General features: G+C 40.8%; 2 protein-coding genes across 2 annotated transcripts; one reads left to right on the top strand and one right to left on the bottom strand.

Moving 5' to 3' along the window:
* Positions 1-4,492: 4,492 nt before the first annotated feature.
* Positions 4,493-7,098, top strand: mfsd4ab (major facilitator superfamily domain containing 4Ab). The gene is made up of 10 exons (XM_053425698.1): positions 4,493-4,722; positions 4,801-4,999; positions 5,238-5,480; positions 5,570-5,732; positions 5,851-5,966; positions 6,082-6,255; positions 6,348-6,495; positions 6,591-6,661; positions 6,791-6,911; positions 7,001-7,098. The coding sequence occupies exons 1-10, from the start codon at positions 4,493-4,495 to the stop codon at positions 7,096-7,098; spliced, it is 1,563 nt and encodes a 520-aa protein (XP_053281673.1).
* Positions 7,099-7,725: 627 nt separating this feature from the next.
* Positions 7,726-10,883, bottom strand: LOC128443019 (acidic mammalian chitinase). The gene is made up of 11 exons (XM_053425705.1): positions 10,859-10,883; positions 10,654-10,683; positions 10,357-10,558; positions 10,153-10,209; positions 9,876-10,041; positions 9,242-9,366; positions 9,030-9,153; positions 8,761-8,946; positions 8,364-8,480; positions 8,135-8,276; positions 7,726-8,042 (listed from the first exon to the last, which is right to left on the bottom strand). The coding sequence occupies exons 1-11, from the start codon at positions 10,881-10,883 to the stop codon at positions 7,726-7,728; spliced, it is 1,491 nt and encodes a 496-aa protein (XP_053281680.1).
* Between the last annotated feature and the right edge of the window lie 1,648 nt (positions 10,884-12,531).

Raw genomic sequence — 12,531 nt, 5'->3', positions numbered from 1 at the left:
GTTGATTTGTCTTTTCTCCACACAAAGTCACACAAAGGGGACAAGTGGGAAAGTGTTCAGACTTTATCTTCTAGGGACATGAATATTTGAACATAATATCAAGGGATTTAATTTGCATTTTCTTCACAGTTTCACCATGGTCGTCCGATTGATCAATAAAATAATCAACAAATAAAAATCCTCATCATCATTTGCAGCTATAATTCCTGTGAGCGGGTCTTGAGCGGCGCCAAATGAGTTCTCTATTCGAGGATTTGATGCAACGTTGTGTAGTTAAGTCGCCGTTACACATTCAAATCCAGCTGAGAGGAATTAGCGTCAGCTTCACAGCATCAAAAGAAGGAATTAGAACGGTTTTCAAACCAAACCCTAGAGGTGATGTCTGAACACAGTCTGGTGTCAAAACCCTAGAATACACGTTTTGCATAAATCTAAATTTAGTTTCTTTAAGTTTCACACACAGACAGATAGTCATAGGTTAGAGTGTGAGATAAATGTAGATAGGACCAGTAATAAGCATCACTACCAGCACTGAGCACTGAGGATCAACAGATAGAGCATCACTCTGTTCATATAGAGCACAATATTCTCTACAGAGGCCTCCAGATGTGAGCAGCTGTGTTTTGAGGAATTGAGAAACTGCTGATTGAAGACAACTCTTCACTGAAATTGTGTTCTCAAGATATATGAGACTGGACTGTTGGAGACGCAATGTGACACATTGCAATGTTCTTTTTGAGATTCATGACAAATCGAGAGACACCTATTCAAATATCCCTTTTTGTGAGATGTAGCTTTTATTTCATTGCTTTCACGACCGATGTCTTACAGCAAATGAATTCTGTCAGAGATTTGTTCCATCTCCAAAAACAACTTGAAACCGTTGGGATTTTGTGAAGGGGCAAAACACTGCTACAATAAATGTCCAGTGACACGCTCTTGAAACAAAATATCTGTGGGGACTGAAAGTAGAGAAAGTTAAGTTCACTTCTGCCTGTGTGAAGGTGAAGGTGTTACTCAGCTGTGTGCACTGGTTTATTTTTATCCTTTAAATATAAAGAAAAGACACTTTTGAATTCTGTCATATGTCACAAATTGAGTTTGAATGATTTATCTTGCTTTATGTTTGTAGAGCATATTTGCAGAAGAACCCAGTTTTAGACACGTCTGTTTGCATACCACATTTCTCCGTCTCTATTTTGGGTCTGTGGAGCTGGAGGGGGGGGGGGGGGGGGAGGGGTTGCACTGCAGGGCATTACCACCCAGTTCGACAGTGACAGACTGGAGAAATGTGGATCAGGTACATTTCCAGAGCCAGTTTCATGTTTGCTTTTGATAATCCCTGAACTTGTGTTAATGTACATACACGTTGCATTTTCCTTCATCTTATAGTCATTCAAATGTAATAAATACAATAAACATATATATACAAAAATAATTAAGCTCACAGGTCCCTAAAGAAAGACAGTATTTAGATAAAGCAGTAGAGGTATTAACCTTTTTTGTTTTCTTTATTATTATATTTCTGCTATTACTTGTAAAATGCTTCTTAAGTATCACATTTATTTTTCTTGCATTGTGGATCTAGGGCACCATCTTGTGGTGAATTTTAAGAGCAAAAACAGACAACTTGCGAAATCCCTTAACTACGAACTTTGCTTTGTTAATTTATTTTGTGTCATTTCTTTTCCTTAATAAAAATAAATAAAAATATTTTACTCATATTGGTTTAAAATATATATAATATGTTAAACAATAAAGCACTTTGTTACTTGAAAAGTGCTCTACAAATAAAGTATTGGTTAATATTATTATTATCATTATTATTATTATCATTATTATTAGTAGTAGTAGTAGTAGTTGTAGTTATAGTAGTATTATTAGTATTAGTATTATTAGTATTATTAGTATTATTAGTATACACCACTACATATATTAGACAGCTTATGTTTTATATCATATATGTTTAATATCTAATATTTCCTATCCATTATCTCTTCTGCTTTTCCTTATAAGGGTTGTGGGATGAGCTGGAGTTAATTTAAATGCCAAATAACAGAAAGGAAATATGTATCATTATAAATAACAAGCAATATATGACTTTGTTTAAATTAGCCCCCCACCTTTACCTGCTGCAACATTGAAGTGATTTAACAAATAAGGCCTCAATAACAGGCAATTCTGCATGTGGAGCTTATACTTGTGACTTATACCATTACCTTAATGTTCAAACTTGATGAAGTTTGATTTAAGTATGATTTTGTAGAACTTTACTTTTAAAGTTGATACAATTACAAAGTCTCTACATTGTGATTTTGTTACTTTTACTAGAGGAGACAATTGGATAATTTCTTACGAGGAATGTGCTCAACACTTAAATTGTTGGAAATGATCAATACTTGCATATTCATAGATTTTAGTTTTGATCAATGTATAGATGTGACTTTATGAACTGTTACACACACACTGTACCACTTCTTGATCTAACATGTGCAATTCAGATGCTCTACTTCAGTAACCAGAGCCTGATGTTGATTTTTAACCTCCCCTCGCACACATCCGAGCTAACGGTGGTTGACAATTACCTGGAGAAGTCATCTTATGTTGCTTTGTCTTCAGTAGAGGAAGTGGGTGTTAATGAATGCCTTTTGTACAAACACATGTATCTCTCAGGGTCTAGTACCTGAAACAGCATCTCCACGTTGTGGGACGCTGGCAAATGAGTTACACAGCCCAGCTCTGCAGACTGTGTGGATCTGACATGTAACACTGCGTGATACAGTCACAGGAAAATTACAGCACATGTTGTGTAACTGTTGCTAATAAAACGTTTGTTAAAAGCAACACAAGGAGTCAGATATGCATCATATCTCTGTATCAAGGACAAACAAACACACAGGTATAATATCAGATTTGCCGATGCTGCAGCATTGGATCATTCTCATATTGGCATTTATTGTCTAAATTCCAGAAAACTTTTATTCACAAGTTAAAAAATGACTGAATTCACACTTACAATAATAAGCCTGTGTTGTGATTTCTTTCGTGTCCCCTGTTTAAACCCTGCAGGAAGCCCATATTTGTCCATAACCAGTAAAGCTTTGCTTCTTATCTGCAATCATTAAGGGGATTAGGTATTAAATCCTTCTCTTATTCAAACCACAAGGGTCAAGCAATGCAGCACATTACTCACCATCACTCATCTTCGAAGATTGCATTTTAAAATCCATTGAACAATCGTGTGTGAGCCTCCAAAGTGACGTGCACCGCTTCCGCTGCATGTGGACACACAGGGTCAAGATTAACATTGTAGTGTCACATCACACATATGATCCATGTCAGTCATCTATAGTCGTGTTCCTTTTTTATCACATTGACTTTCACAAGTACTGTAAAAAATACAGATAGTTCACCAAAAATATGAAAATTCACTCATTATCTACTCACCACTATGTCAATGGAGCGGGGGGTGAAGTGTTCGACTCCACAGAACCCTTGAAGAACCTCAGGGGTCGGGGCTGTGCTGCAGCCAAATCCAATACAAATGAAGTAAATGGTGACTCCTTCTTTAAGGACTCCTCTGGAGTTGAGTTCACGTGTGGATCTCAGCGGATATTTAGGCTAAATGCATGGTGTATATTTTCTGTTTTCCGTTGTTTTATCCATAATGCGATTTACTTAAATTGTAATGGAATGCTTAGACCCTATAGAAACGGTTCAACCATTGCTAAAGACCGAATTCTTGTCACTGGCTTTTTTAATTCTCAAATATTTATAGGGAATTCATGTTTTAAATTATTCTCAGTTTTTATATACATATATATAAAGTTTGACTTGAGTTGGACATACTTGGTAATGAGCTCCTGTACAAAAAACCTCTGCAAAGAATGACATCACAAAATGTCTTAAATAAAGAAATATACACACAACAGAGACAAAACTGTGTGAGAAGAAAGAGGGAGTGATGTTTTATAAATTGTGGCATAATTAAATAATAACGTCTCAGTTGTTGCCACAGCAAAAGATATAAAATAAATCAATAAAATCGATATTAACATTTTACTTTTCATTTTTTGGTGTCTGATCTTCTTTTGTGTTAAGATTGTCCAGGTATGACAGACAAGACAACGTGTCCCTGAACACCTGATGTGTCATTGCTTCCTGAATGATACAGTTATGATTGGAGGCACCCTGACTTACAAACGCACACTTTCTGGTGGCATTTCAACACACTGGCAGCGGCAATCATTGACACAATTCAAATCGGCATATTATTGTTGGAAGATCCTCCACTTCACCCATTAACTCAGGTGGACATCCTCTTCAGGTTAGGCAACGCCGAGAGGTCGGAGCTCAAAGCTTTAAAAGAGATCGAGAAACTCATTCAACTGCAGCAAGCGTCCACAAAACTGACTTTTTGACACAGTAAAAATAAAATAAAATCTTTGTCAATCTGTGTCTCTGAGTTACTTCTGTCTCTACAGTGGTCAAGATGCTTGTGGACGACCGGATTGTAGTGCTGTTCAAGAGGAATGCCCATCACACGTTGACCTACTGGAGCGTTTTCTTCAGCTTCGGACTCTGCATCGCTTTCCTCGGGCCGACCATTTTGGACTTGCAATGTCAAACCAACTCGACACTCAGCCAGATCACCTGGGTCTTCTTCGCCCAGCAGTTCTGCCTGTTGATCGGCAGCTCTATTGGCGGCATTTTCAAAAAGACGTGAGTAAGACCAGACTGTGCTGCACCCTTTGATGACTTTTCGTTATCGGTAACATTTCTCTCCTTTCTTCCTCAAAGGTTGTTCCGTGCCCTCGGAGCCTTATTCGTCTCCGCTCTCGTCATCTCTGTGATATTTGCCATCATCCCTTTTTGCAATAATGTCCTCCTGCTGGCCATCGCCATGGCTGTGTCCGGTTTGGCGATGGGCATCATCGACACCATAGCCAACATCCAGCTGGTGACCATCTATCAGAAGGACTCTGCTGTTTTTTTACAGGTAGAAAATCCTACAGCACCAACACCACATATATAGAAAGAGACACAGCAGCATTCACATCCCATGAATAATCATCAGCAGGTTCAGGCTGAAATGAAAGGTTTTGGTTTACTATGAATGTTAAGGACTATGCTAAAAGTATAATCTGTGTGAGTTTACAAGTTAGGATTTACTTAGATGCTGTCGTTTTTTGTAAAAGCTAAATGTCTCTGGTTTCGTCTTTGTCCACAATTTGCAGGCTCTTCACTTTTTCATCGGGTTCGGAGCCCTGGTGAGCCCCCTGATCGCAGATTCCTTCCTCTCAGAGACAGGCTGCGGGAATCACACGGCGAACCAGACCGAGGTGATTCATCATTTCAGGAGCATGCTGAGGAACAGTCCCATTGCAGAGCACAACATAACTCTAGGCCCGCTGTCTCATGAGGGAGGGAGCTGGGAGCCCAGTGTGCACACGGCTTTCTGGATCATGGCATGTATTAATGTACGACGCTGAGACAACACAGATTTAAAAGTTATTTTCCCAGAAGCAATAGATGAAGTAAAAACTGAATATTGTGTGTGCTTCATTAGCTGCCTGTGCCACTGGCCGTGTTGTTCCTGATGTACCGGGAGCGCCTGATCCCGTGTCTTCCCAACAGCACTCCCAACCTCCTGGATAAAGATGAACTGGCGATGGAGAACCAGCAGGGGGCTGAGGGCCAGGAGGTGGAGGAGAGGGAACATGAAGCAGGAGGTAAAGAAGGGATTTTATACTTTATATTCAAAATGAGTCTTGTGCACATTGGAAACTTTGCTGTTAATGTCCTGTCATGTGCAGGATCTGTTTGAAGTGAATTTTGGTTCTGATGCAGGTCATGGGGATATCTTCGGCTGCTGTCAGAATGATAACCTGCGTGGTTTGCCTGCGTCCTTCTTCATGATTCATATCTTCGGTGGGCTGGTGCTCTTCATGACCGACGGTATTGTGGTGAGTGAGCGGTGCAGATGATTAATATGATCGGCACGTCGTGAATTATGTCCCCGAATCAGCTGCAAATAAAACCCGGACTGCAGAGCACGTGAATAAATCTTTTTCTTCTCAGGGTGTATATGCTGGCTTCGTGTACACGTTTGCTGTGGAAGCTCACCCGACACTGTCCCATCAGACGGCAGGTTACCTGCACAGTATCTTTTGGGCAGCCATCACCGCTGGACGCCTGTTGTCCATTCCTCTGTCGTTTCGTATCCAGCCCATGAAACTGCTCATGATCAACTTGGTAAATCAAGTGAAACGTTAAATCACATTCTGGATGAGACACTCAACGATATCAAGGGATTTGATCACACTCTCTTCTCTTTCTCTTCACAGGTGGGGGCCATTGTTACTGTGCTGATGCTGCTCATTTTCTACAACAGCAGCATCTTCCTGTTTGTTGGTACCGGTTTATGTGGGCTGTTCCTCAGCAGCATCTTCCCCTCTATGCTCGCCTACACCGAAGACATCCTTGATTACCAGGGTATAATTCAGTGTTAATAGCACAAGGTTAACGACGCAGTAATGCCACCGAAGCAAAGAGAGGAAATAAACCATCCGTGTCTTTTTTTTTTTCAGGATGTGCAACCTCAGTCCTGGTGACAAGTGCAGGGATGGGAGAGATGGTGATGCAGGTTGTCATGGGCCAAGTGAGTTTGATGAGTCACTTTGTTATTATGGAAATACAGAGTTGAGAAATTGGGTTGTATTTGCAGAATCAAGCCCGGTGGAGATTCAGAATCATGTCCGTTAGTTTAACGTTGCCATCCCATCTCTAGATCATCCAGACTAAAGGCAGCTACAGCTTCCTGTTGTGTGGAGTGATAATCGCCTGCATGGGATTAGTCTTCTTCATCGGGCTGCTGCTGTTCCATCGAATGCACAGAAATTACCTATTAGGTGCAGTATCAACCTACACCTTCAAACGCACTCATACTCTGCTGCTGAATGTGCTTCGTCATTCATTTCCCTCCCCTGTGACCCAACAGGAACATCGAAAAAGTCCACCATGGTGGAGGAAGCGGCGGCAGCAGAGCAGAATGGATCCGCCAAAACAGAAGCGAAAGAGGAGAAAGAGAGCAGCTGAGAGACGGCCGTGTTTTCACCCAAGCTGGCCACTGGATGAGATGAAGTATTACTGCGTGTTAGTGTCAAAATACTTCATATTATTTACCTGAGCCTACAAGATGTCCATTTCATGTGCTGATATACTTCCATATATTTGGGAATACCGTGTTTTTTTCCAAGTAGATTATTTGCTACTCTCAGAGGTTATAGTTCAAATTCTTAGAGTGTTTTTCTATTTTGTAAATCACATTACTGTGTGTTTGTTTTATATGACATAACGATACAGGGTTAATGATTGTGTCAGCAGTTTGCCATGGAAAATATACCTTTGTAGACTCAACATCTTTTTCTGTATTTGCATTTTAAATGTAATATTTTGTTTCCATGTGTTTTGCATATCTTTTTTCATATGTAAAAGAAAATACACATACTGTGTAATATGTATATTAAAGCTCTTATCCCGAGATGGGGAACATATATGTGTAGTTGATTACACATATATGGGTTTTACATTGTTTAACATCCAGCGTGTGAAGGAAAGGACTTTGCACTCAGATAATTTAACCTCTGAGAACTTATCAGAACAAATGTAGAACAGACTCCAGCAGCCTTTGAATGGTTAACCAGTCAATCTATAACTTTAGCTTTAGGACCAGTTGCAGCAAGAGCAGGCGCTGCTGAAGACCAGGCCGGCAGCACAGTTCTGGAAGTAGGTTTTCCCGCTGCTGCAGTTGTAGAACTGGTTCGTGTTGGTCGGGTTGGGGTACATGCCGTTGGCCTTTCCGGCACAGAAGCCGCTGTTCATGCCGCTGGTGCCTGATTCCCGACCAGAGGAGCTGCCGCCGCTGGAGCCGCCACTGGAGCCGCCACTGGAGCCGCCTCCAGAGCTTTCTCCAGAGCTGCCTCCAGAGCTTGTGCTCACTCCGGCAATCGGAGGAAGGCGAGTGGCAGGAGGGGCACAGGCTGAAACCACAAATGAATTATTAAGTCTTTTTCTCAGAACATTTCATGAATTCCACATAGATCATCAATAATAAGTGTATTTCGAGTCTTACATGCTTGATCCAGATTCAGACCCTTTTTGAGAACATTAATCAATGGGTATTTTCCCTGGTTGCAGAAAGTGCCCAAGTAGTCGTCCATATCAAGGGTCCACACCATGGCACCACCAAAGTTACTCTTCTTCAGCCAGTCAACCTACACACAGCCAGAATAAAGTAACACAATTGAAGCAACGTACAGAAATATAGGTTCTGATTACAGAGATAAAGCTCAGTCTGTTACCTTGATCTGGAAGCTCTTCATGTTGTCATAGCCCACCCACTGGTTTCCCTTGTAGGCATATGGCACATCCTGGGCCTGGTTCCATAGCTCAGTCGCACCTGACAAGAATCCGCAGATCTGTAATGTCACAAAGCAAAATGTGTCAGTGTGTGTGTGTTTGTGTGTGTGTGTGTGTGTGTGTGTGTGTGTGTGTGTGTGTGTGTGTGTGTGTGTGTGTGTGTGTGTGTGTGTGTGTTTATGTGTGTGTATGTTGGGGTGTGTGGGTGTGTGGGTGTGTTATTGACAGCCGTAGAAATCATTCACTTATTCGTCTGATGGCTACAAAACTTTGCTAAACTATAATCTGCTCTGTTACTAAGCATAAATATTGCGTAACGGTGGTCGTAGGAAGGAGTACCTCAAAGTAAGCCAGCTCTCCAGCCTCCTGCGTGTACTTTCCTGGAGTTCCAGCCCCGGCAATAGGTGCTCCAACCCTGTGGTCAGCAGGGTTCTTTAGAGTGAATGTGTTGCCGTATGTGGGGAAACCGACAATCAGCTTCTCAGCAGGGGCTCCCTGACTCTTCCAGTAGTTCATGGCATAATCCTGGAATGAAGGAATCCGACATATACATGGATCTTGATCTAGAGAGATTGCAAATAAAATGCATGTTTATTCTTTCCACTCACCACGTTGAAATAGATGAAGTCACCCTGGTCCTCAGGACTTTTGAACAAGGGGCTGCAGTCACCAGTCATAGGGTCCCAAGAGCCGTGGAAATCATAGGTCATAACATTGATCATATCCAGGGACCTGTGAGGGGAAAACAAGGAGGGGACTTTCTAACCACCGACTTGAACGAGCTTTCATTCATGTCGTTAACGTTACTTCAAATGCTTACTGGCCAAGTTTGGGAATCTGATAAGCAGAATCGATGTTGTTCTTTCCGGCCGCTACGGCAGCGGACATGAGGAGACGAGCCCGGTTGCTCTGCTTGGCCTCCGTCTCAAAGGCGGCTCTCATCTCCTGATGAGCGTCAACACAGGGCGGGAGGAAGATTTAGTGTCAACTCCAGGATTCATTATCCATGAGTTGTAAGAGGGCCAGGTTGAGAATTGTTTTATTGTTATGTGTCTTTAAGAAGAAACTTTTCAATCCTGTCCATTTGTTTGTTTGTTTGTTTGTAAGCGAGATTATGCTAAAACAAAAACAGTAGGGGTCAGGGAAGAACGCATTCCATGTTAGTACAGATCTTGATCAGAGAGTGAATTCAGGAAATGTGTTTTTACTTTATTAAAAAATGTAAATTTCACCAATACAATAAATAATTTGTGGATCTTGATAAAAAGACAAATCTGATATATTTTGCAGACTAATAACTGTAAGTATGTTTGGTGCAGCTTGACTCAAATTAAAGTTGGTCTTTGGCAGCAGCTGTAGTGTTGTTGTTGTATATTTGGTAAGAAACTGTTTAGAATTTCTTTAAAGGAAGTGAATTTCGAATCTAAAGAGAAAAGCAGAAATGACAAACGAACCTGCAGGAAAACTGAGTAGTTCTCTTTATCGCTGTAGGAGCCGCCCCTGTTGGCTGGATACTCCCAGTCGATGTCCAGCCCGTCGAACTCATATCGCCTCAGGAATAAAATGACGGAGCTGATGAAGGTCTGACGGTTGGCAGGGCTCGACACCATTTGGGAGAATCTAATACAGGAGGAGAAATGCGTTTGAGCAGATGATCCTCGTTGTTTGCAGAGTCAGGGTTAGGGTAAGGGTTAGAGTTAGGGTTAGGGTTGAGTCTGTGGATGATCTCACCCTGTGGAGCCATAGTTCCAGCCTCCGACTGACAGAAGAGTCTTCAGGTTGCCGTTCCTGCAAATAAATCAGATATTTTACTTCAGCAAGTGGCAACAAAATCAATCTCAACACACTAACTGTGCTCTATTATTGTTATTTCTATTCTTCAACAGGATAATTTCCCTTTGTACAAGAGAAAATAGAGATTTTTTAACGACTCACTGGTTCTTCAAGCTGTTGAACTGACTGTAAAGCTCCACATCATTCCACTCATACGTGGCCAGTTTGTTGTTCTTGATGGTGGCGAAGGCGTAGATCAGATGGGTACACAGGCATGGGTCGATGTCAGTGGGCATAAAGATGGTTGGAGGTGGTCGGTACTGTGCCCAGTTTGTGAAGTAGCATGACAGTATGTAGGATGAGCCTTTGAGGCATAAGAAACCCATCATTTACAGAACAATATAATGCAATTTATGACCATTAGAAGTAAAGTGAATAATGTAATTATAAATATCTTACCGAGCTGCGCGTGCAGCAGCAGTGTCAGAGCTGTAAATGTTAAAAAACATGTTTACGCAAAGGAGATTTGATCTCAGTTGGAAAAAGGCTCAGAACTGTGGTTTAAAAATAGATGAAATATTCCGTTAAAGGCAAAACTGGTAAACAGTCATTCTCATGAGGACATCAACGGCATATTAAAGAGACCACAGCAGTGTAGACTTACCCGTCACAAACAGTACTTTGCCCATGATTACCTTGTACAAGGAGGGCGACCGACCCCTGCACTCACTTTTATACACGTCCAGTTCGTCCACCTGCCAGAACAGGTGTTTATTTACAAGTGATTGTTCCAGAGGAGATTATCAAAAGTGCTCACTTAAGAATTCCTGTGTGATTCCTTATCGTATGTTCAGGCGTTTTCTCCACGCACACTTTCTCCTTGTGTGAAGGTCTCATTCATGCAGAGTAAATAGGTTTACACGGTCTGCAGCGAACAGGTCTGATTCATGTTTAAAACAATCACCACAAAACCCTGAAACAACAATGATGAATTTGTCATAAATGCTAAATAGGAGGTACACACAGTATATTCTCATGGTTTTGCCTTACTTGTCAAATTTGTAATGAAAATGTATAAATGACAGGTATTAAATGGAAAAATCCAGTGAATCATATCTTTACAGCAAAGCATAAGAAAAGACAGATTTTCTTCTGTCAAAAAAAGAGATCATATAGATTTGTAAAGTTATTTGATCTGATCAAATAGTATGAGGTGATTCATAAAAACAAATGGGCAAAATTGCTTTTGGAAAACATAAGCGATGGTAATCAAACTGCAAAGAGGACTGTGATATGTCATGTGAAGAGATTTACATAAAGACCCAAGCATTCCCCAGGGGACGGGAGAACTTATCTAATCATTCAGCCTCCATTACAACGCCGCCTTGTTTATCATGAGCAGTTTATGTAATATTGAAAGAAAGATATGCTTGTGTCAGCAAGAAAATTAAAAAGTCCCTGCTGAGCCGAAGCCCAGGAGCAGAAGTTAATGTCATCAGCTTTTTCCAAAACAACTCTGTCTGCTTTTCAGGGTGTGTCTCACAAAACATGTTTGGGCAAATGTCAAGGTTAAGGTGAGCATATGTGAAAAACAATTCAAAGTGAGTTTTACTGAGGACATTTCATTATCTCTCGGGGAATCAATGTCATTTTATTTGTACAGCCCATATTCACAAATAAAGAATTGACTCTTAGGGCTTAACAAGGAGCCACGCTTGAAGGATCCCTTTCCCATGATGGAAAGAAGATAAATAGATGCTGTGTGTAGCTGAACACATCAACAACATAACAATATTTAAAACATTGATTAGAAGAAACATTTTTGACGTCATGGAGAGTTGTGTCAGAGTCTTAAGTTTTTTCATCTCAGGACATTTTACTTGAGAATTTCCTCATCTGTCAAATATTACATGTGCTTTCATTATACATCTGCTGATCTTGAAACACTTAGATAAATAATGTGGACAGGGTCACCTCATCCAAATGGACCTTAAAAATATTCACAAACTTAAAATGACATTCTGCCATTTTTCCAGAGACTAGACTTTCTAGACTTCTGTGCTTCTGGGTGTTGCAACCTGTTGGCTGCCTACGTGTAACCACTGTGTGTGTCACCACTAGTTCTGTTATTTAACTCAGTGGATTGACCTCCTCGCTCTCAGAGTCAAATTCATGTCATTCATCCTGAACTCTGATAATACACATCAAAGTTGTTTCTATACGCTGCTAAAAGTGGATAATTATCCTATAAAGTTCATTGAGTTCAGTAAAAAGTTTTTTTTTTTAATCTGGTGCTTGCAGTTCATTGTCATCCCTCATGTCAGTCAAATTTCACAA

Source organism: Pleuronectes platessa, chromosome 6, assembly GCF_947347685.1.
Source record: "Pleuronectes platessa chromosome 6, fPlePla1.1, whole genome shotgun sequence".
Classification (NCBI taxonomy): domain Eukaryota; kingdom Metazoa; phylum Chordata; class Actinopteri; order Pleuronectiformes; family Pleuronectidae; genus Pleuronectes; species Pleuronectes platessa.
This window is presented reverse-complemented; position numbering and strand designations above follow the sequence as displayed.